At 35.2% G+C, this 25,726-nt stretch overlaps 1 protein-coding gene across 8 annotated transcripts in view; it reads left to right on the top strand.

The window, feature by feature from the left end:
• Window positions 1–24,449, top strand: part of SOX5 (SRY-box transcription factor 5) — a 1,032,593-nt gene extending 1,008,144 nt beyond the window's left edge. For all 8 annotated transcript variants that reach the window (XM_073020544.1, XM_073020543.1, XM_073020542.1 and 5 more), the window contains 4 exons: window positions 5,618–5,726; window positions 8,762–8,935; window positions 14,807–15,023; window positions 16,953–24,449. In XM_073020544.1, the coding sequence (XP_072876645.1) occupies window positions 5,618–5,726; window positions 8,762–8,935; window positions 14,807–15,023; window positions 16,953–17,256 (804 nt within the window). In that variant the 3' untranslated portion in view covers window positions 17,257–24,449. The remainder of the gene's footprint in view (window positions 1–5,617; window positions 5,727–8,761; window positions 8,936–14,806; window positions 15,024–16,952) is intronic.
• Window positions 24,450–25,726: the final 1,277 nt, after the last annotated feature.

Below are 25,726 nucleotides of genomic sequence, written 5' to 3'. Positions count from 1 at the left end.
AAGAAAACTTGATCTGCTGATACATTTCACATGATCAGATTGCCTGATGAAATTAACCTGCTAAGAAGTTGAGTCAGAATTATACAAGCAACTTTTCATGAAGCTAGCTACCAAATTTTACAAAAGGAAATTAGATTGTGGAACAAAATTATGGGTTTTAATTCATGAGGGAATTCAGAAAGGGAAAAAAATCAGAATTAAATCAGGTGGATTTTGTGGATGACTAGACTAGAGGATGTATATGGACCTTTCCATCCCCTTAGTTCATATCTCGCTATAATTCTCGATGGAGAAAATGAATAGAAAAATTCTCTTCTCTTCAAGGATTATTAAATTCCAGAATACCAAAGGGTCTATGGATATTCTAATGGATAAATTCACACTCAATAGGGGTAAAATTAGTGACAGATCTCTTCAACATGTACTTTTGTTAGAGTTAGAGGAAAGTGTGTATTTGTGTGAGTGTGTATTTGTGTGCAAACATACATAGTTTACATGTCATTTATACATAACTTACAAGAAAGCCTTTTCTCCCATTTTCAGTGTTATATTATGTGGGTAGATGGTGTTTTCTAAAAAATTGAGATATTAATAAGCAAGAGTGAAACCGGGAGGTTAAAGAGTAGACATGTGAATTATTTCTTTATACTTAAGCTGATGAGAAGAATCTCCAACTGATAAATCGTTATGACATTATAAATAATCTTTCATCTTCTTTGGTGGTCTGTGAGGTTCACATAATTAGAGGGTTAAAAACCTTTTTTTGTTTCTTCTTTCTTCCCGTGTCATTAATATAGTAGGAGACCATAAAGAAGTGCAGCCAGAAGGGGTTTAACTGTTACTGAGTCAACATTTGACAGTCGCACTCTATTCTGTCATTTCATGCATGTGCTTTTTATGAGTTTTATAGCTTTGTGAGCTTTATTTCAGGGATGTGCATTATGATAGCTGATCCACAGCCCATCTCTTTGTGTATGTTTGTCTGGTAGACAGCAAAGCTCATCACTTAGCTGAATCCCAGTTTCAGGGAGTAATAGAAGACTTATCTACTCATGCACTGTTTAATTTAGGATTAGGTAACTAAGGAAATATCTACCTCTAAAGTACAGTTTGTGTGTTCCTTCGTTTTGACTGCTCCGTGAAATATCAACATAGGATGCCTATTAGAAACTGCAAAAATAGTGAATTCTCAGTTGTTTTCTATGTTTTTTTAAGTTGAAATAATGGAGTAGGGAAATTTTTTCAGTTAAAATATGTACTAGACTTACAGTCTGGAACTGTAACTTATCATGCCTGAGTATGAAATTGAAATAATAAACAATGCTCAAATATATTGTGGTAAATGGTATGAAAAAGAGGGAAAACTTTTGACAATATTTAGAGTTGTCACTAAAATTCCCTTTTTTAATGCGTATTTGGTCATACAGAATAGAGTTTATCATCATAACAGGCTACTTAATACTCAAATTTAACTATTTCTATAATTATTACATGTTAGATTCCCTGTCTTTTCAATTTTCCCCATTGACATTTTAAAAATAATATTAAAAGTATATCTATCTTAAACTTTTCAAAGTAATGAGAATCTAACACATGTTTAACTATCATTTTACAAACTAGGATTCTGGAACTCAAGGAGGATAATTAATTTGTCTAAAGCAATATGGCTAATATATATGGCAGAGAGTTTGGTTAAAATGTGATATCCCTGATGCCAAAACTCATTATTTTCTTACCTCAAAAACATCCTCTTCCCATGAATCCCTGTGGCCTTTCGTCATTCAGAATGGTTTTTGGCTTAGAAGTATGAATTGATACTGACCACTTCCAATCAACAAAATGTCCATATCTCTTTAGCTATTTCTTGGCTCTCCTTTTTGATTCCCACCATAGCCTGGGATTATGTGCAAAGAGTACACATGCTGTTTTCCATTATGCAAGTCTGTGGATAAGTCACAGAGCACAAGACCAGCTACCAAGTCCCCCAAGTGAATATTAATACATTAATAATAGTTTTCTGTATGTCAGATTTTGGAGTTATTCATTTGCACCCAGGAAACCATGCGGTCTACAACTTTCTTCTGTCGATGAGATACAATTCACTTGGATCTTTTTTCAAGTCAACATAAAATCAGAAGATTTTTTCAAGTCTGTTTTTAAGCAGACTTAACCTAATGTTTCTCCTTGATCTCAGCAAACCTGCAGAGCTGTAAAGACATGATTAGGTAGATAAGACTCATCTTTCCAAAGGAATCTAGTTGTTATCCCATTGCTAGTTTTTATTCAAGAGAGAAAGCATGCAGGTCATCTTATTTGGCCCATACCCCGGGACTTTAACATGTTGACTACTTTCTTGTAATTAATCTACTTTTGCCCTCTATTCTGACATCATTCAGGGCATTTAGAATTTTGGAGAGTATTCCTTTAAATGTATTTACTTTTCTTCTTTTTTTGCTTTCTCTAATAAAAAGAAGGTAAAGGAGAAAAGACCAATGAATCTTGTCCTTTTCAAATCAGCATTTCTAAGTGCTGGGCTGGATTTGTGTTCCAGAATATTGATCTTTAAATCGGGGAAGGGGATGCTATTTATCTGCACAAACTCTTGACTAACATGATTTTTATCGGAGTCATGATTTTTATCAGATTATAAGATTGATATCACTAACATGATTTTTATCAAATTATAAGTTTGGTAAAAAATGGTCACTTGTGCCCATCAACATATATTTGTTTTCCCAAAATCAGTTTCTTGGGTGTTTCCCATTTTCAACATCTTCCCTCTTAACCCTCTGCTTACCTGAAATCTACTGTCCTTGTTTTGTTCCAGCTGCCTCTATTTAGAAAAGATTATTTTATTTATAAGAACTTTGAGAATCAAAATATTACCTTTTCCAGTAGTATTTGCTCTTATGAACAGACACTTTTAGAAAAGGAAATATTTAACCCACAGAACAGAATCTCAAATGGTTGAGCTTTATATATGATAGTGCATAGGTGAACCCTTCAGAGAGGGGATGGCCAGAGACAGGTGGGATTAAAAGGATAGAGTAGGAGAGATTTTTCTAGTGTATCAGCACTTCTGCTTTATAGCATTTGGCTGATTCTTTCCCCTCCTGTATGCCATTCAGTTGAATTTAAACTTTTGAGAACTATTCTTAAATCCAATTCATTCTTTTGGTGGTTCAATATATTACCTAGACACCTAACCACATATAAATTTATATCTACTTTTATACATAAGTACTATGTATCAACTTTATAGGATCAGTTTTCATATGGAATTATAGGATAATTATTTGTTACTTAAGTTATTATCTCCTCCTCACATCAGTTTCTTTGTCTTCTGAATGTATTGTCCACACTTTTTTAAAAAATGTGGCAACGTTATCATTTTGATTTACATGCCGTTGTAATCTGCTTTAATTAAAGGCATACCTCATGTTCTCCAATTCCTGCAGTCACCTTTCCTTTTGCCTGTTCACATGTCTGTTAGCTTAAATTACTATACAAAAAACTTAAATTTATACAAATAGTATAAATTACTACACTACCACCAGAAAGTACAGCTTGCTGTGTTGACTTCCACTATGTGCCACTGACATCCTCTTGAGAAGCATAGTAAGTTTTACTTTTGGGTAGCTAATCATTTTATTAATATTAGGTACATTAGTGGTGGCTAATTATAGGTTACTTATTGTAAAAACTGAGTGTGACTTTCCTGCTCATATTTGTTAATTTTAGTCTCTTGGTAAGACAGCACGGCATCTATAGAGCTGAACTCAGAACCTTGGAAGTCGCTTAACGTGTCATTCTTTTTCTACTTTGATTGAGTTCATTTTGCTTTTTCGTCTTGAAAGACTTTTCTTCAGAATGGAAAACTCTCTAGAAAATGTGTAGTATTATTGCCCTATACTGTTAAATCAAAAGCTAAGAGGTGATCCAAGCCCAGTACATTCCTCAAAGAGAGTACAGTAAAGTCTTCATTGACCCGAGGACTATCAGACCATGTTGATGGAATGTGTGTGTGTGTGTTTTCAAATGTAACTGTCTTTTGTTTTAACAGCTACATTTACTGTAAAGAAAGTCTGTTAAGCTGGTGTCCTTGATGCTCCTGAGCTCAGCTGAATATATACAGCCGACTCTCTCAGCAAAAGACGTCCAAAACATATAAAGCAGCTGAAAACAACAACTTCACACACAAAACAAATCGAGTCAGATTCTACAGTGTTAAATGCGTAACTTATTTCAACTTTAGTACTATTTAATTCTATAGAACTAAAGTTAATACGAACTATTTTGTCCCAGTTTCTCTACTGTATTTTATACTGATTGACAATTTAAAAATAGTTTTCTATTAAATAATGTACATACTTTGATGAATAGAGTACAGGAGTTCCAAGGCCACTGGCTTAAGAGACTTTTTAATCTAGTATGCACAATTGTCACATTGTCAGAGACTTCATTGAGATAAAGTGTGTACTGTGTGAAGAATTTCAATATCTTATTAGTTCTTGGTGGGAACATTAGTTGGGCCCTTTACCTGTCATACACTTATCTTAAATCATTGATTACTTTCTGTGAACATTTTATTGTGTCAGTAGCAGTTCTGCAGTGTATGTTGTTCACTAGTATGATTCATGACCATGTTCCTCCGAAAATGAGGTGAATAATTATAAAGAAACTTGAGACAATGTGATGTGATCCAATGGATGCTTTTCTTAAAACTGTTTTGCTACTACATCATCCTGAGAGAAATGCTGGAGAGTTCAAGAGGAAGTTGTCAGCCTTTCATTATAGGCTTTTTCTGTTCCTAAAGTCACCCAGTTTCTTAATTTGACAGTAGTTTAATGTCTTATATGGTTTAGATTAAGCATTATATTTTTCTTGAAAATAATTGAGTTTGTAATGCCATGTTCTCCATGAATGTGAATCGCGCACTGCATGCTTAAACAACTTGATGTCTCTGTAGATCTAATTTTGGTATATTTGTATCTCAAATAATTCGCCAACTCAATATTTTGGCTTAGCAATCCAAATCAAATTGTGGTCCAAGTAGCAGGCACTCACATTGGATGTACAGAGACTTGACAAGCAATTAGCAATGAATATTTAAACGTCTTCATTACCCTTGCATGAGGAATACAGATGGCATTTGGGAAGATGGCAACCAGAGGGCACTACTGTGAATTATGTTTCTATTATTTGGTCACCTGACTATTGGAAGACTTTCTCTGGGCTTCATGCCACTCCTATACTTCTACTGTCTGGCCAAAAATAAAGCAGACATTCCAAATGTAAAACAGGTTGCTTCCATGAAATTTCTGTGCACATTTTGTAATTTGGGACGGTTGTCTCCAAGGATCCCGGCATATATCCTTTAGGCATACCAACCCCAAATGCCAAGACTTTATAGGGGTCTATGAGAATCAGAGCTCCTTCAAAAATCCTGCTGATCATTCTCTTAATGACTTCAGGTTAATGTGCTGAACGTAAAAAGGTGAAGAAATCAACACTGCATCCTTTCCAGGAGCTAATGTATTATATATGGCCCAAGAAAAAGAAAGTCTTCAAATAATTATAATTCCTAGACTGATCTCTCATTATAATTTTTTTAAAGGAAAAAACAACACTGGAGAGTCTGACTCAGCAACTGGCAGTTAAACAGAATGAAGAAGGAAAATTTAGCCATGCAATGATGGATTTCAATCTGAGTGGAGATTCTGATGGTTTGTGAAAATTGTTCATATATATTCTAATAATGTGAGAAAGTGTCTATTTAGTGCCAATTAAAACTGCTAAAAAATAGACTAGACAGCCACCTCATACCTGATCATTACCTTAAGAGGTCACATATACTGAGCAGTTCCCATGTGCCAAGCATTCTGCTGAGTGCTTTGCATAAATCATCTCATTTAATTCCTAGTCAGGCCCGTTGCGGAGAAAGAGTCTGAGCCTCAGGAGTTTTGAAGCATTTTCCCCACGTCACAGGGCTCTAAGTGCCAGAGGCAGGAATTTAAATCGAGATGGCAGGATTCTAAAGCAAATGCTCTTGATCGTCATCTTCTCCATTCTTCTCCTCGCTTCCCTATTTCTTTCCTTCTTTGTCTTTTTTTTTTGGTTTTTTGACAGAGTCCTGCTTTGTAGCCCATGCTGGAGTGTAGTGGTGCAGTCCCAGCTCACTGCAGCCTTAGCTTCCCAGGCTCAAGTGATCCTCCCACCTCAGCCTCACAAGTAGCTGGGACTATAGGAGCATGCCAACATGCCCAACAATTTTTTTTTTTAAGAGACAAGGACTCACTATGTTGTCCAGGCTGGTCTCAAAGTCCTGGGCTCGAGTGATCCTCCCACCTCAGCCTCCAAAAGTGCTAGTATTATAGGTGTGAGCTATTGCACGTGGCCTCACTTTCCTATTTCTTGTACCCAAAATGAACTTTTTCAGAAATTTGTTTCTATTGGCTCATTTTTAATTTTTCATTTGTCAAGCCCTGACCAGAATACATGGCTCAGAGGACATTTCCAGGATAGTTTCTTCCATTTTGGAACCCTTCTCCCCAGTGCTATATACTGCCTAGTCAAGTGTTCTGCCCACTCTCTGTAACCTAGCTAGAATTCAGCTGCACAACTTTATGCTCCCCTCTTCTAGGCCTCCAGACTTCTGTTTTCTGTATCATCTCTGAATATTCTAAACATCCACAGTGACAACAAATTAAATCGATACTCTGATTTTTAAGAGCATAGCAAAGAGGGAAAAAGAAGAAGTGCTGTTCTTCTTATACAATATCCTGGCTGGGAGTCTGTCTCTACTGTCAGGTGGCATCCATGCATGTTAAGCATTCCTTTGGTGGTACCAACCTCAACTTTGGTACTACTACAGGGACTTTCCCTGCATAGAGAGAAGAGTGCACAAGGGCAAACCAGTGAGATGCATATTTTGAGAGGGGGACCCCTTGAATCCTCCAGTATACACAGCTGTCTACTCTGTGCCTTGAGCCAATTCTACTTTTAAAACCAGGTCTATACTAGTCGAGGGACTAAACAAACCTGAACGTTGAAACACATAATTCTATCAAAACTGATTTTTATTCAGTTGGATTCAATTTGCATTTTCCTGGGTCTAATGTTGCAAATATTTTCTTCTATTTTCTGCTTCACTTAGCTGAGATAAACCGAGTCTATATACATTTAAAGAGCTTGTTTAGATTTGATGAAGACACATAATGTTCATTTTATGGCTTATGTTGCTGTAAGGTGTAAGAACAAGAAAAGGCAGATGTGCAAATGATCATTTGCTAGTTACAAACCCATTTTAGGAAAATGTTGCCATATATTTGCACTTATTTTGTCAATAAAAGACAATTACTGGTAATAACACATTTCATAAATTTTAAGTTGTATTAGCATGATAAAATATACCCACAGTAATCAGCATTAAAACATCAAAGTTTTTGTTGCTGTCACTAGCTAAATTCAATCATGCTTGTTTGTGAAATATTTTCCACTTTTCATTAAACCAAAGAGCATGTTATTAATGAGAAATATTGAGAAACTTCACCAACAGGTATGCTATGCTTTGAATGTGCTGCTATAGAGGTCCTCAAGTTTGGGCAATTTTGTTTGATTCTTGTGTCTTCAAATTTAAAAAAAAGAAAAGATGAGGAATGACTACAAAGCAAGAAAAGAAAAGCAGTGCTTTTGTTGAGAATACAGTCTCTACAAGTCCCCAAAGTATTTTTAAATTTTTAGATACTATCAAAATACATCTATTTATTTTGTGATAATAACCAGTGAAAACCTACTGTCAGAGTTCTACTGGTTCTCCTTATTTTCTCTTTGCCTGAACTCAAGTATCTTAGAAGCTATTTAATCTGCTGAAGCCATTCTAAGGAGCCACATAGGCTGGAGGAGTGAATACAGCTTCCAAAGATATTGTTGTTAACTCTTGAATTGTGTTTTATCATCTGTGAATCTTACTGATTGAAATGTAACTGTCCATGGGACTCTTTGGATAACTTTAAATATTAGGGGGAAGATTCAAAGGAAATTTTTATTTTTCTCATCTTAAACATGTGACTGTAGACTCCTTAAGAAACTAGAGTAATGTTAATTGTTCATTTGTTCTTTTCCGTACCATTTTTACATATATTTTTGGGGGCAGACCTGTCATTGCTATATCAGCATATGTCATGCATTTGTCAGCATAGAATTTCAAAGAAAAGCCAATTATATTACAGGGAAATATATATATTGTTTTTAACCTCAAAAATTGGTCAGTGTTTTTATTTTTGTAACCTTGGAGAGAGAAAGAGAACATAAGGTATTATATGTTCAGACAGTCTTTAAGTAGCAAAGGTATATCCTCCCCTATAATCATCCATTCTGCCAAATTGATTTGTGCTTCTTTACCTATTTAATATTTCCACACTACTGGTATGCCTATTGATTTAATCTATCCTCTCTCTGAATGACATCAAAAATCACATATCAGAGTTTATTTTGAGCTGTTGAAAGTAAATGGTGAAACAGTCCATTGAAAGAAAGAGAAAACAGATTAGAAATGGGTTAAAAATACAAATACGACATTTGCCACCACAAGGCTTATCACAAAAACTTCATAAACAAGCATCTGTCTTAAGAACTGGAAGTACTATTATCAGAAGTACTTTTTGTTTCAGATATCTTAATAGACTAAAAAATAGGAATGCAAGGAAAAGAGTTGCCAGAAGTTTTAACACTAACACTAAGTGATATTTCCTGTTTTCAGGAAGTGCTGGAGTTTCAGAGTCAAGAATTTATAGGGAATCCAGAGGGCGTGGCAGCAATGAACCGCACATAAAGCGTCCAATGAACGCCTTCATGGTGTGGGCTAAAGATGAACGGAGAAAGATCCTTCAAGCCTTTCCTGACATGCACAACTCCAACATCAGCAAGATATTGGGTAAGAAAAACATTAAGAACTCAGTGACATATGGAATAAAGGTACTGTTGTGTTTTCTGGAGCTGTGGAAGGATCCTGGATTTGGAGGCCATGCAAGTCATGTTATCTGCTTATCCAGAAAATAAACATTATCATTGAGGCTTCTTCTGGTGATGAAGCATTCTATGTCCATTGAGAAATATACCATATTTCTATACCTCATTTAGCGGTTTGTCTTCATACTAATTATTTTAATGCTTTATCTTCTTCAGAAATCTGGAAATATTTTTACTAAGGCTGAGAAAAAAGTTGCTTTCACGTGAGCCACTAGATATTGCTACTGATCATTTGTACTCATTTCCTTGCATACTAGAGACAAGTTATTGTTAATCTTAAGGCGTCCTTCCTCTCTCGTCATCCTCTGTAACAGAAGGATAAGGAGTTTTGTTTGCAGAATTCATCATGTTGTGGGGGTGAGGGTGGAGGTGGGGAAGATGTTTGTTCCAGTGCTATAATTGAAAATCAGTTTTAGATTCTTAGAACACAAGAAGATGTAGAGTGTACATTTTTACATTTATACTTTTAGTAACCTTAAGTACTAAAGGTACTTTTAGTAATACTAAATACTTTTCTGCCATCGCAACATTCAATTTAACAGAAAACAAAGTACACATTTACTCTACCCACACAGACACTGAAGCACACAGAAAAAATGGTTGCGGAGAAAGGGTGCTGATTATAAAGATACCTATTATAGACCAATTCAGGTCCCGGAGGGACGGCGGGGTAAAGAGAAGATTCCATTGCTTTCGTGCCTTATCTGACATCATTATCATTGTCATTGTCCCTAACTTCATCACTGTCTTTGTCTTCATTATCTTCATCTTCAAGTAGCCTGATGGCCAGATACGGGACAACATAAGAAAATTTTGATTACTCACTGTGTAATTTCTAAGAGTTAAGTGACAAAAATAGAATAGAAACATTTTATCAGAAAACGTTGGCTTTAACAAATAAGTAACAAAATTTGTCAAAATTATTAAAGTTTTATTAAAATTCATAAGGCACTTGGAATTGCACGGAGTTTATAAAGATAATATCACTTTTGGTTCATTACTGATCATCTATAAATGGCTAACATAAACATGAGGTTTTTTGTTTTGTTTTGTTTTGCTTTGTTTTGGAGATGGAGTCTTGCTCCATCACTGGGCTGGAGAGTGCAGTGGTGTGATCTCAGCTCACTGCAACCTCCGCCTCCTGGGTTCAAGCAATTCTTCTGTCTCAGCCTCCTGAGTAGCTGGGATGACAGGCACAGGCCAACCACACCTGACTAACTTTTGTATTTTAGCAGAGAAAAGGTTTCACCATTTTGGCCAGGCTGGTCTGAAACTTCTGACCTCAGGTGATCCGCCCTCCTCAGCCTCCCAAAGTGCTGGGATTACAGGCGTAATGTGCCTGGCTGCATGTTTTTATGATCCCATATTCTCAACAAAAGTAATAGATGCCACCTAGTCCACAAGGTCCATTTATAATGGGATCAAAATAGAAACCATTAGCCACTTAAAATTGTGTCTCATTTTTCACCTAAATGTTATCTAAAAAGATATGAACATGCAAAGCTTTCAGTAGTATATGTAGAAAATATGAAAATCTGTGTGTAAAAATATATATCATGCATAATCAAAAACTTGAACTGATCAAGAGGAAATACACATTTTTTACATCTCTACCAGCTCTGATCTATTTTTCCCTTTTGTGACTATATTCTACCTTCCATATGAAATTTCCCGTCTTTAAAAAACAACATACCAGTTTCATTTGGAAAAACCCTAGAAAAGAATACTTTATGTAAGCATATTTCACGTTTTAATATATCAGTTATTCCCAAATTAGAAATCCAAAATTGTCAGAATAAAAAACTAGTTGAATACTAAGATTTCAAAACTCTCTTTATATTACTCAATTCATGTGTCTGAATACCAAAAACGTGATAATCATTAATTAAAACTATCTTGACTGTAAGAGAAATATCAGTTTTGATGATAGGAAATGATATTTTAGGAAATGCAGCAAAAGCCTCTATGGAAAAGAAATGACTGGCTAAGAGAATTCCCTTCTGATGTGAGGGAAAGAATATTAGAATGACCATATGATTATATTATAATAGAAAACATGAAAGAGAATACTGCCTAATTTCAGTCTTTCTGATGAAAATGTATTCTTTAGAGATATAGCATTTATATTTGGGAACAAATAAAACATTGAGGTGTTGTGGGCCTCAATATTTAGTCACAGTTTTAAATAAATAAGTGATCTTCAAATATCCACAAGATCATTCTAAATGACCCATTTCATACAAAAGTACAAAGAAAGCTTGGTGTTTTCCTCTTTGCTGATTGTTTTGGATAACAGCCTCCGACAGCATGCCGCTAATTCATTCTGCTTAAAACAGGCGCTTGAGCTGGGTTGACATTTTACGTAGTCTCTGGGGATCCTGGTTGACATTTTAAAGGGCTTCTAAGCATTTTATAATACCCTAAAATCTGGTTTTAATAAGCCATTCTGCTGAAATTGTTAACATAAGGAATCACCTTTTACTGCTTGGCGCTAGATCAGGGGATGAGGGACATCTTTTTCTGATTAGATATACAGTAGTTGGAGTAAAATGTGCAAATTCACTACAGACCCCATGGAGATGACAATGTTGCTCAGCCCAAACTCTTCACTTTCAGTGGATTGCCAGATTTAGAAAGGAAAGGAATAATCATAGGACCTTATTTTTTCCCCTCTTTTGAGCATCAAATACTTTTGATTGAAACTTCCTCTCTTGTCATCAGGAGGAAAACCCAATTGTCCTTCCCTGCTTTTTTATTCTAAAAGAACAACCTTTTGAAAGCAGCAGGGTAAACTCCCTGTACATCAGTCCAGAGTAAGCAGCCAGCCACGCCCAAATCAAGTAGATTTGTTTTAATCTTTTTGTTGTTGTTGATATCCAAAATGCTTTCCTACCATTCTCATCAAGTGTGTTTCAGGGGTTAGTTAACACCTCACTTGCCTACAATGGTTATTGTACCTGCAAAGCCATTGAAATCAAAACCGAACTTTTCAGTTGGTTAACCTAATTTGAGGGTGGGATTTTGAAATGGAACTGGATTTACCACCAAATGGAAATACCGCCCTATACTGTCTTAAAATGCAGTAGTCAGCCATTTGACCCAGTTAGTGCTTAGGCGATCTTGAGTCTTAGTTTCGAAAAGACTTGGATTTATATGGCCATATTTTAAAGTGTCATTTAGGAGTCAGTGATACTCTTAAAGAAATTATACTATCAAGAGTTAAACTATTTTATAATTCCCATTCATGCCAGATTTGGAAGCCAACTTATCTGAGAATTTACACATCTTTTATTATCCCGTTTCTTTATATACATGCATCTTTTTTTCCTCTTTTTTTTTTTTCTTAAGCCGGACCAGCTTTCTTTAAGTTAGTCTAATTCCTCTTTCCACTGAAGGACCTCAACTATTATATTCTTCCTCAATAGGATGTTCTTCTCTCTGTGAGCCCCATGGGAGTAATTTCTACAGCAAAGCCTTTCTGACCTGCAGAGGATTGATCTTGCCTCCTTATCATACCCTCCTGTATTTTCCACAACTATAAGGAAAATAATAAATTTTGTAATTAGATATTTAATGTATATTCCCTGACTGATATAAGCTCCAAAGAGACAGGAACTGTAACTTTCTTATTTACTCACTACTACATATTCGGTAATTAATACAACACTATGCACATAGTAGGAAATATACAAACAGCTCTGGCATTCCAAGGCAGATTGCTTCAAAGCATAAATATTTTCTTTCCTTTGAGAGGCCAAAACCTTTTGGCATTTACATCATTTAAACTTAGGGAAGAATCTTGGTCAATTCCTCTTCTAAATGAAAATACTGGTTTCGTTTTTGAATTTTGGGATAATGATAGCTAATAAATTTTATATTAGATCAACCATCCTTGATCCATTTTTCAGTGTATTCCTATTTGTGAGTTATTTATGGTAAGCTCACTTTCTACTCCCGGATCTGAAGTTCAAAAAACTGGTATAAATGCTTGGAAGAAAGCCATTAAAATGGTTGTTCTAGTTCAATAGGATCATAACCATATCTGTGTTTATATAGGTCCTGAGAATAACATAATGGTATTCAAGAATCTTCAGAGAATAATGCTGGGCCAACAAGGAGTTTGAGATTGTACCTACAAATGATATGGCTTGACCAACCAACTTAAAATGTTGGATGATGCTATTTAAACAGAAGTTTAAGAAAGGAATAGAAAAAAAAAAAATCTCTTATTATTTGAACTGTAACCTGAGTTTATATTGTAAATAGAATAAATTCATATTGGCTTTCTAGATTTGGAAAAATCTCTATTTATACCTATGTAATACAATATCTCTTCCAATGGAAACATTTCTAATGGAAGAGATATTGCCTCTTTCACTGCATGCTTTAATAAATGTAACAGCCCATATTGAGGAACTCTCTACATGTGTAAGAAAGAACTATTCAACAGTGAGCTATTTGCATTTAAGAGTTATGGGTGAGTAATGAACTCATTTGAAAGCTTCTAAGATCTTACTTAGATGACATTTGAAGGCAGGTATAAGACCATTTGGTAGGGATATCCTAGTTCCAGTTTTTCGGTCTTTATGCACTCGCGTTGAGTTGAGATGACTATTTGCAGATAAACACACTTCATCTGCAAATAGATTCTTAAATCTCTCTTAATTAAAAAAAAAAATTACTACTACTTCTATTACACATTGCCATGCTGACAGAATCCAAGTTTTAAACCATATGTAAAATGTGAATTAGCATAAACTATTTCTATTTAAGCTTCAAACTTGTCTCTTTTAATCCCAACTAAATTCACACCAAAATTAATAGTGAAAAGAAAGGGGGAAAACAATTTGGGTTATTATTACTAATGCAGACTGTATCATGGAAAGTGACATCTTTTATGTTATTGAAATTGATTTATTAAGAGAAAATCATAATACACATTTACTGTAATTGTGACCTCTGCTATATTTTATATAGTAGGTGGCCATATATAGGAAAGGGCATACATTATAGCACAATTTAAGTTATGTCAAATCTGAGTTTGAGTCACAGATCTGCACTTCAATAATTATGACCCTGGCTAAGTTAGTTCATCTATTTGAATCTCAATTTTCTCATCTATGAAAATAGAAGTGCTGTCTATTTTATAAGATTGCGGTGAAAGGTAGGAAAAAGATAACATATGTCAAGGTTTTAGCACAGTATCTGGCACATAGCAGTTATCCACTTCATGTTCATTAATACTATAATTTTAATTATAAAGTTTTAATAAAATGAATTTTTAATTACTGCCATTCCTGTAAGCTTAAAATACTTAAACATTTTGGGGAGGATGAGACTGCATGAGATATGTTGGGAACTTTTACAGTAAAAAACATCTCCCACATAAAAATATTCAGTAACTGGATAGTCTCAGATTCAAAATGTGTGACAACATATCATGTAACTTTTCTGTTCACGGGTGAATTATATCATGATCTAATGTAGAAATGAGAAATATATCCATTAAATTATCTATGAGCTTTAAGGTACATAATACAAAAGTTTGACTAGAATGCAAGCCAGAAAGAAAAAACAATACTGCCCAGTGTTTGTATCTTTAGGTACAAAACCACCACCACCTCTGTTCTTGTGGGATCTCACTAATCAAAAACAGGTTTATGCATTTCTGGGTTTTGGTCAACATCTGTACTTTAGATTTTCTTGTCTCAGCTATATCTCTTTTAGAATGCTTAGAAGCTGTGCAAATTGGAATCCTAACCTCCTTTCTTCATAGGATCTCGCTGGAAAGCTATGACAAACCTAGAGAAACAGCCATATTATGAGGAGCAAGCCCGTCTCAGCAAGCAGCACCTGGAGAAGTACCCTGATTATAAGTACAAGCCCAGGCCAAAGCGCACCTGCCTCGTGGATGGCAAAAAGCTGCGCATTGGTGAATACAAGGCAATCATGCGCAACAGGCGGCAGGAAATGCGGCAGTACTTCAATGTTGGGTATGGACCTTTTAGTCATTTTTCTCATGGAGCAAACTTCCTGTTATACTTAATGGGATGTGAAACATATTTGTTCAGTTGCAAAGAGGCATTTTGAAAAAGAATCTGAGCTCAGAGTATTTTCAGGGACAAATAATCTCCCACATGATCTTGAAAAATATGTCCGTATGAATCCACTGCAAGTTCCTAGCTCTAACATGAGATCTGTTAACAACTGGCTTAAAAACAAGATATCCACGAGTAAATAATTTTGAAGTTTTCCATTAAAAACTCAGAAGTATAACTGGTTCTTTTCTTCATTGGTTTGCATTACTTCCTAAGCTTCACCATGATAAATTCTAAAACTAACAACTTTGCTTAGATGATACAAAATAAAAATCATTTCAACATTAAAAAATACTTATTTCTAAATATAGAGAGGTTAGTGAACTATCAAGGTACATGTGTGACCTTTGTGGATCGCACAAGCTAGGGATTCTACTTAGGGCATCACAAGGTTGTGAACAGGAGGTTTCATTCTGAATTGAGAACGCAGCTCCGAGATGTTTTACAATGCTCCCGTGGCAAGGTTGTTGACAGTGTTGTAGATGTGCTACACAAATGCATTGCTTCTAGAGAATTCTCTCAAAAAAACCCAAAATAAAGTTGTTCATATTTGAAACAGAAGTTAGTTTCTAAGAGCTTCTTAGAATAATAAATATTGTTCTAAATGTGGGCAGAGAAAAACTCATAAAAACCTTTTCAAATCTGCTCTGTCCCCTCCAGGTCCTTGGAAGAGGCCGCCTGCTCTGTCCAGGGCTCTGTGATTCATATTGCAAGCACATGACTCCTTACAAAGCTAAACACAGAGCCCAACCGTTCTTTGGCAAATACTAAACATATGAATGAATAAAAGCATAAATGAACATCATCTCTTCATCCCTTCCAATAGGACCACCTACATTATTTATAGGACTAGGTGCAAAAATGAGGAGACAGGGTCTCTTGTTAAAAAGTTATTAAGAATTTCAAGTCTGTGGCAGCACAACTTGAAATCAAGTATGGGACCTTAGCGTAGCTGCACAGTTTGTACATCCAGGAAGCTGGTCCTGCCTCCTACCACTACGAGGCCAAAACTGTTTCAGAGACTCAGTGGATAGTGTGAATTTGTTCAGCTCTGCTGTCTTCTGGGCAGTAAAGTTTTATTTTGAGAACTCTAATGTTTTAGGATTTTCCCATTAAAATTTAATTATCTTTACATTTAATTCTGGGGAAAATTACTATTTCTGCATGTTATAGTGAAGGAAAAATGAACTTGGAATTAAGGACCTGGGTTCTTCTGCTTCAACTTTCTGCACCTCAGTTTTTTAATAAAACAGTAGTAACAAAACAGGATTAAGAATAAGATGGGACAACACATGTAAATGTCTTGTACTCTATGAAGGACTACATAGAAGTAAGGTATTAGGCTGGGCGCGGTGGCTCACGCCTATAATCCCAACACTTTGGGAGGCTGAGGCAGGCAGATCACCTGAGGTCAGGAGTTCGAGACCAGCCTGGCCAACATGGTGAAACCCCGTCTCTACTAAAAATACAAAAATTAGCCAGGTGTGGTGGCAGACGCCTATAATCCCAGCTACTTGGGAGGCTGAGGCAGGAGAATCGCTTGAACCCGGGAGGCAGAGGTTGCAGTGAGCCAAGATCATGCCATTGCATTCCAGCATGGGCAACAAAAGCGAAACTCCATCTCAAAAAAAAAACAAAAACAAAAACAAAAAAAAAAACAAGGTATTAAAGTCAAAGTAGGATACAGTCTGAAAAATGTTGGGCAAGTAAATAAAATTAGTACCTTAGAATTGGACATTGCTGAGCAAATTAATTATGTAATAAAGTCCACATCTAACTATTCACTCACCCATGATATCTTTTTGGGAATTCCTTTCTTGACAGGCAACAAGCACAGATCCCCATTGCCACTGCCGGTGTTGTGTACCCTGGAGCCATCGCCATGGCTGGAATGCCCTCCCCTCACCTGCCCTCGGAGCACTCAAGCGTGTCTAGCAGCCCAGAGCCTGGGATGCCTGTTATCCAGAGCACTTATGGTGTGAAAGGAGAGGAGCCACATATCAAAGAAGAGATACAGGCCGAGGACATCAATGGAGAAATTTATGATGAGTACGACGAGGAAGAGGATGATCCCGATGTAGATTATGGGAGTGACAGTGAAAACCATATTGCAGGACAAGCCAACTGATAAGGGTCAAAAGATTGTTGTGACCTTAGGACTTAAAGAAGCCCTAACTGGTTCATCCTTACCAGTGGCCAAGCACATTAACTTTCTCATACACTGACTGTTACTTTAACTGTTAGTCTTAAATAGTTGGGACATCAGCTGACTAATAGACCTCAGCCTCAAAAGGCTTGGAAAGAAAAAAAAATACAACAAGCAAACAACAATATCAACAACAAGAGATTGAAATAAGCTATGGGTAAAATAATGCCAGTAATTCAGCTGCTACATCCAAGCACTGAAGTCTTACCCGTCAACTTTTTTTTTTTTTAAATAAACTTTATGGCTGTTTGTTCTACAATGTTCTAGAAATTCTCACTCAGGTACACAGTGCCAACAAGTGGCTTGTGAATGTGTTTTGTTGTTTTGTGCTACAATTTTTAAAAAGAAATAAGTTTTGTTTTGTTTTTTGGGGTTTCTGGGTTTTTTCCTTTTCTTTTTCTTTCCTTTCATTTTTTTTTTCTTTGTAATGCACCTGACAGAAAAAAAAGAAAAATGAATTTCTCTTTACTTCTCTCCACCTTCTCCATCTCTATACTTTAAAGATGGAAGTCTGTGCATGAGGGGGAAGAGGGAAAAAGAGCCTGTTTTTAACTTCCTTGCTATCCACCACAAAATAAGCAATTATTTTCTTTAGAGGACTTTCTTTATCTATTGCACACCACACTACATCTTTGAGCAAGTGCCAAATTTGTACTGAAGTGTTGACCAAGTTCATTTTTTCCCTTTACTTTTTCCTGTTCCTTCTTAAGTTAGGACAGTGTTAAATCTTAGACAATCCCTGAAAAACCTGAAATACCAGCAGCTGGTGAGATTTGACTTTTTTTTTTAATGGAAACTGTAGGTGCTGTTCTCAGGTGAAAAGAGAGAGAGAGACATAAGAAATTTAGAGAAAAATATTTTCTGATCTTGGATTTTTGTGTGTATGTATGTGTGTGATTATGGTACTAATAGGAATAACGTTGGACCATTGTGAGTTAAACCCACATCTGGGGATGAAATCCCACATCCTCCCAAGTGACTGGTCTAGAAATAATCTTGACCTTGACTTTGCACTTCAAATGACAACTTAACCAAGTATAGGGCTCAGAAATTATATTTTTAAATGTCTAATATGATGATTATTGGATGGATCAGGTGGCCCTGTGTAATAGAGGTGTGCATGTATAACATGGAAGCTACTAGCAAACTGCTCCCAGATGTCCTTTCTCCCTGGTCAGTTGGTTCCATTAACGTTTGCTACTTAGTGATTTTTGTTTTTCCTGTTGATATTTCGAGCAAAACAATCATTGTTTTCATTGAATATATTTGGCCATTTTTCAGACAAATAGAATTAGCTTATTTCTTCAACATTCCATCCTTTCCCGATCAGGAAATGAAACTGATGATTTTACAAGGTATTTTTCACCCCTCCATGAAACGAGGTGGAGGCCTTTAGCATTTCAGAAGTGTGGGCCATGTGTAGTTCATGCCATAAAAAGTAGGATTTAATTAAAAGTCATTGCAGTCCAACAAAATGGAGCCTGGCTGCACCCAGGGATTCTTGCCACTGCTCTTCCCTTGCTGTCAGATGAATCCACTGAAGTCCAACTTTGGTTCGAGCAGAGTATTTGCGAAGAGCAACAACTGAATGTGATGGGACTGCTTATGTAGATTTTGCCAGCCAAATGCCAAGGCAGTTGTAGGGCCTGTACAAATAAATGCAAAATCATTTCAAGTCAATTGCCATTATTTGTATTGAAGTATCAGATAGTAAATACTGCAACTAGTAGCTCGATGTGCTATAGTTTTCACTCCAGTCATCATTTTCCTATCTCACCCCCGAAACACCACCCTAAAGTTGGATTTTTACATATAAATAATGAAAAAAAGGAATCCCTTTTATTTTTCTCTCTCTCAGAAGACTTGCTCTGGGGTTTTGCTTGGAGGAGCTGATCATAGCCTGCATGTCAGAGATTTCATTTTGTTTGTTTTTCTGTTTGTTTTTGATGACTTTATTTTCATTTGAACTGCCTCTTTTTGCTAGTGTTGTAATAATGATGATGATGATAAAATAATAATAATAATAATAGTAATAATAATAATAATGGTCAGCTGTTCCCAGATTAGTAAGTTATGTATAATTTATTTTATTTCTCCCTTTCTATTTTATTCTGCTCTGATTTGGAAGTGCAGCCAATAAGCTGTTAGATATTTAAAACAAATTTCCATCTCCAACTCATATATGTATGTATATGTATATATATACATATATATACACACACACACATTTACCCACAATTTTACTTCTCCTCCCATAAGTTTTCTCCTTTTTAAGAATTTTGGCCCCAACAATATCAGTTCTGATGTTTAAAACAAAGGAGTGAATTAATAGGAGGGTCGTGTTCAATCTTAATTAACTTATGCTCTCATCACTCATTTTAGTTATTTAATTGCCACAGTCATCTAGAGCCAATTTTTTTTTGTTTCTGTTTGTTTTGTTTTCAAGCACTCTGGATAAGGAAAAAATAGACACTTGTTTTTATATCATTTTTATGTACAATGTGAAAACAGATTTTTAAAAAATTTGTTCTCTGTCTTTGTTAACAAATTCCTTCTGATTTATGTGGGTTCACCTCTCACGTTTGCTGGATACTTACTTTACACCATGTTATAAAAGATGCTTTGTTTTCATTTCATGACTTTGGGCTACAAGAATACTTTGTTTTAGCTCCAGGTAAATGCCATTGAAGGCATTCGTGGCTGAAACCAATTCTAACACACTTACCAGTGAATTGACAACACGTTGGTGTTTAGTCTTTTTGTTGTTGTTGTTTTATTTTGTTTTATTTGAAGGGGAAAACAAAATTGTTAATGGTGACTTTTAACTGCTGAAATTCAAAAGTTGATTTTAGTTAGGTTTATGTCTGAGACTAAACTGTGCATGAACTGAAACAAAAAGCAAGTTCATAGGCCTGCATTCTGTTCTCTTGTTCTGATGGTTAATTCACTGGATATCAAATTTTCTTTGCCCTAGTTTTCCCCAAAGGAAAACAAAAGCAAAAATAGTTATATTAATGTTGAAAGTGCTTTGAAGTCACTTGATAAAAGGTGCTATGAATAGCAACTTACTGTGTTCCTACATTGCCTTTTTGGCATTGGTTGATTTATAATTTTGGTAAAGGATCCTAAAACCCTGTATTCTTTTTCTGTGCCTCATAATGACCAAAAAAGATAAAGAAAATGAGAGTAAGATCAAAAGATCAAACTAAAACGTAAACAGTCTCCCTCCTCTCTGCTTTCTTATCTGTCTGTTCACACTTTATCTCTTTTCCTTTCTCCCCCTCTCACATGCACACACACACACAAACACACACACACACACTTGCCCCGACACTGAGAAATAATCTTGCCAGAATTCTGGTTTTTAATGTTGTTGTAATCAGTTTCTCTAAAAATAGTCCTGTTTTCATATGAATCTAAGACAACATCACTGGAGAAAATAAAGTTACTCATTTATAGTTACTAATAATAACTTGGTGATTAAGTTACTACAATTGGATAAAATATAAAACTATTCTTCAGTATATTTATACCTAAATTACTGAAGTCCATTTTTAAAGTTCATTTGGCATCTGCAGTTAAGAGTTAACCATGTATAAAATTCCTCCCAAAGAACATAATCATCATTGTTAAAACCAAATCCTCTTATAAAGAACAAATATTTAAAAAAAAGTTTTCTTTGGTGAAGCTATTTTATAGATTTGATTTCTGGAGTAGAATTTTACCTTAATTCATCTAAAGAAAATTAACCATTTTTTGGTCCAACTTCAGATATTTTCTTAATCCAGAAGCTGTGACTGTTCCCAGAAGAAACCTCTTATATCACATTTAAAACAAAAAATAATTACACTTTCATTCATTCTAATGGGTAAATTATTGAATTGTAATAAACAACTGTATATTTACAAACAGGTTTATAAGATATTTGTCTATCAACTTAATAGTAAAATAAAACTTATGGGGTCCACAAGGAAAACTATGAAGGCCACTTAAAGTGGTTCAGGTATCTCTTTGTCTTGTAGGGCATAGCTGTTGGTTTAGCCAGGCTTTTACAGTATTTAATTTTAAAGTTTCCTATAGCTATCAACTTCCCAGGTTGAAGATGATGTGTTGAGTTTCCTACTGATTGATTCCTGTCCTCCCCAGTGTTTCTGTCACTGGTTCACTAAAACAGTATTTATATAGCTCCACTGGCTCTAAAGCTTTTAGTCCTTCTAACATTTTGGATTTTACAAGTAAAAATGGAAAAAAAAATAGAAAAGAGACAATCAAATGCCTGGAGCTTAAAACAAAGTATGTGCAACCTACCATCTCACTTGAAATTTAATGAAATAAATAATTATGTAAATATAACATAGAGTTATAGATTTATATTTTGTTCATAACACATAGTGTAATATAAGTTGTATATTTTCATGTTTTTGGTTTTATGTTATCATTCATGCCACAATAAAAATAAAACAGGAGTTTATGTGCTCTTAAAAAAAAGATGTGGGTTGCCACCAACCTGTTTTTTGTTTTTGTTTTTTGTTTATTTTATTTTATTTTTTTGCATTCTCCTTTTTCAGTATTACTGCCATGCAAGGCACCAATAAAAACAGCAAATGTGTTCTTTACCTATTATACTGTGTTTCTTTTCACAATTATTGTTATGAGGGTGTAATTATTAGTTTATTATGAAAAGAACGAAAGTACGGAAATTTAATCTTGTTTTTGATATAAATAATCCCTCTTATTGAAGTTGACTTTGAGAACTAAAGGTTTAATTTTTAGCTGTGGACATTCCCGGAAAGACAGTCAGGACTTGATATAATGCATTTCACTCAGACAGATCTAGCTTCACCATACTGTCAAAAGATACTGTTCTTATATGTAATTGATTCAACACAATTGAAAACCCGACAGTCGAAAGCACCTTTAATATTGTTGTTTTCCCTGGCTGGACACTATCCTTGGGTGGGGGATGGGGGATTTCTACGCTTTAGAATTGTGCTTTATCCTTTTGTTTGTATAGAAGATTTATAAATTTCAGATCATGAAATTACTAAGAACTATAAATAATTTTCACCTCGCTGGTATCTAATTTTGAATAATGGATATTTCTGAATTGTTTAACATTAGCCTCTGAGTTCTACCTTAAACTTTTTTAGTGAATGTTAAAAACAAGAAGTCTCCTTTCCTTTCAATGGCCATTTTTGCTTGTCTCTTCCACCATAATATGTTTTTCTACCTTGATAGTTCTCTGTGTAATAGTTTCATATAAGGGTGTTTGGTTGGTTGGTTGGGTGGTTGGTTGGTTGGGTGGGTGGATGGGTGGGTTTTTTAAATAAGTATCAAGACAAGGGGTCAGGTAACATTTGGTTCAAATGAATACAAGTATATAAAAGGGTTTATTCTAGAAACACTGCCCACTGTGTCCCTTAACAGGAGTATTTTACAAAATCTGGTCCACAGACCACCTACTTCAGAATTAACAGTGAAAAATGTAGATTCCTGGGCCCAACCCCAGATGTAGTGAATCAGAATCTCTGGGGATAGAACACAGCTTTTGCTATTTAACAGCTCTAAATAATTCTGCATACTCTTATGTTCCAAAACATCGGGAGGTGGGGATATTTTTCTCTTCCTCTGCCTACCTTTTCTTTGCATGTCAAATTCTGCAGCTCCTGTTACCTACCATACTTTCTCTTTAGGCCTCTGAGAAAACCTTGAAACAGGGTCAGTAAGTAGGCAAGGGTTTGAGGTTTTAAGGAGCTCCCAATCCCTCTATTGTTTGGAGGACATGTGGTCCATCAGAACCACGTTGCCACTCCTTGTTTCCCTGTCTTGTGTTGCCCATCATGGCAAAGCAGTAGACTTCAGAGACTCCAGGCAAGTGGAACACTACAAATGTAACAAACATAGAAAACTACAACCCACTGAATATTTGCAAAACAAATTGAGGTTCTTAGAAAGGAAACTATCCATTGTAGGAGTTGAGCAGTAAACATTCTGTACAGTGTTTATAATGGACCACCTATCGTTACATTGGTCATGATCTCACCCTACATTTCTTCAGGAAATAACATTACCAGGATATGCTAAGTATTATGTGGATGGGGAAAATCTTGTTTAGGAAACTTGGCTCACCAAGGTGGAAAGCCCCAACCACCACCCTCTTTCTTCTACCAAATAAAGTTTACTTGGAAACCTTCTTTCTTGGTTTTTTGGTTTCTTATGTAATATTTAAGACTAGCATATAATAATAGATTATTTTCCTATTGCCAATGCCTTGAACAACAAAAACAATACTGGCAATAGTGAAAAGAAAACATCTTCTTTTTTTAAAATCTCAATTTTGCTAATTTTAGTTGCTGGTGTTTGAAGTTCACGTATGTGTTTTTAAAATCAGTATACTGTCATTCTTACCAAATTTAAAAGTTCTGAAGTCATCTCTATAACTTCACATCATCATTGAAACCTCAGTTATAACAATGGAGGTGAAGGTAAGCATGAATTAGTTCAATGTCTGATTTAAAGAATGTTTATGAAAAAAATCCAATCTATTTTCTTGAGTTTTTAAAGCAATCTAATAGCTAGCTGAGAAGACCTGTTTTATAAGTAAGCATTGTAATTAGTATGTAAAGTGTATGCAATAGTATTGCTAAAAGTTCTCTAAAATAGTATGTTTTCTTAAGGAGGCTAAACATCTGTCCTACAATTTTAGTTATTCTACCAATTTGCTTAGCAAACTTTTTACCACAAAGAATGAATTGGTTCGGCTCTGTTAACAATATATTATCATTTTTCAATTAGGTCCAGATACATGAGATTTTACTCCCCTTATTGCCAGTTTCTAAAGATGCAAACAAATATGGAATGGAATGGTACTTTGTTGCTATTCAAAATATAACCAAGAGGATGAAATTTGTGTTATCATTGATGTCTCCACCGATAGAATTTAAAAAGAAAAAAATCTACAAGAACAATTGTAGGAATTCAGTAGGCCTAAGTAAACACCACTATTTTGTACATTGCTTGTTCAATTTATTCTTAAATTTCACAGTCTGGAAAGCAATCCTAATTACACACAAACTGTAAAATATATTTGAAATAAAGTCTTTTGTTTATAAAAATTACTGCTGTGATAACTTTTTTATAAATTCACGTGGTCCTGCAAGAAGGTAGGGGGACCCATAGAACATATTTAGGCAATTATTTACACCAAAGGCTGACTGTATTCAACTTGCTCCAGCATTGGCCCTCAGTAAGGATTCTTTTTGCCTTGTATTTCAAACCTACAATTGTGTAGAGTAAAAATTTAAAATTTTGGTTGTGTGAACCTAAGTTTCTTTAGTCTAAAATTTCTTTAGGACTACAGTCAGTCACTAGTAGACCCCAAATAAATACACAAATTGTCATTTTTATTTGGAAATGATCCTAGCAACATTGTCTTCTACTGGGTAGGCATACATGAGCAGAATTAACAGCGTGGTTATTTATGGGCAGATTTTGGGGGTTTTTTGTTTTGTTTTGTTTTGTTTTTTGAGACACAGACTCATTCTGTTGCCTAGGCTGGAGTGTAGTGGCATGATTTGGGCTCACTGCAGTCTCCACCTCCCAGGTTCAAGCAATTCTTGTGCCTCAGCCTCCCAGGTAGCTGGGATTACAGGTGTGCATCGCCACACCTGGCTAATTTTTGTATTTTTAGTAGAGACAGGGTTTCACCATGTTGTCCAGTCTGGTCTCGAACTCTTTGGCAGATGTTTTTTAAAATCTGGAAAATAGATTGAAATTTCTGGTGGTATACAGTTTGGGAACAAAAGCATTTAACTATAGATTTCAAAGAGAAGATTTTAGATTGTAATCATTAAAGAGTTATCAATTTCCTCCTAACTAATCCCACAGATCTACAAGTTTCTATATTATAGCCTATTACGTCACTTATATCTTAACCTCTTGCTCATCAAATCCTCTGCTGGAGATACACCTTTGTCTTTCATTGTCATAGTAAAAACTTTAAAAGATCACTTAATTTTTTCAAATACTTCAAGATTCCCAAAGTTCATGTCAACAAACTCAAACAGCTTTCTAAATTTTACACTTTTCACACAAATTTTAAGCATATAAAGGTTGAGTTTGAATCATGGAAAGATTTTTAGACATTTTTATAAACAAAAAATGCAAGTCAGGGAAAATGAATGGTAAGAAAAAGGAACCTTAAGAGATTTTGTGGTTTGTCTTTCTCTTGTCTTAATGATTCAATATTTGGCAAATACTAAATGAATGCTGCTAACCTGGTCCATCTGACAATAAAAAGCCTAATTCTTGCCAAAGTTGATGAGTCACTGGTACCTTAGGTCATTGTGTTAGCTTATGTCAATTCATAAGCTCATTTATCCATTTCCAAAAT

This window comes from Chlorocebus sabaeus, chromosome 11 (assembly GCF_047675955.1).
Source record: "Chlorocebus sabaeus isolate Y175 chromosome 11, mChlSab1.0.hap1, whole genome shotgun sequence".
Taxonomy (NCBI): Eukaryota; Metazoa; Chordata; class Mammalia; order Primates; family Cercopithecidae; genus Chlorocebus; species Chlorocebus sabaeus.
Note: the sequence above shows the minus strand (reverse complement) of the source record. Positions and strands in the feature narration are given on the sequence as shown.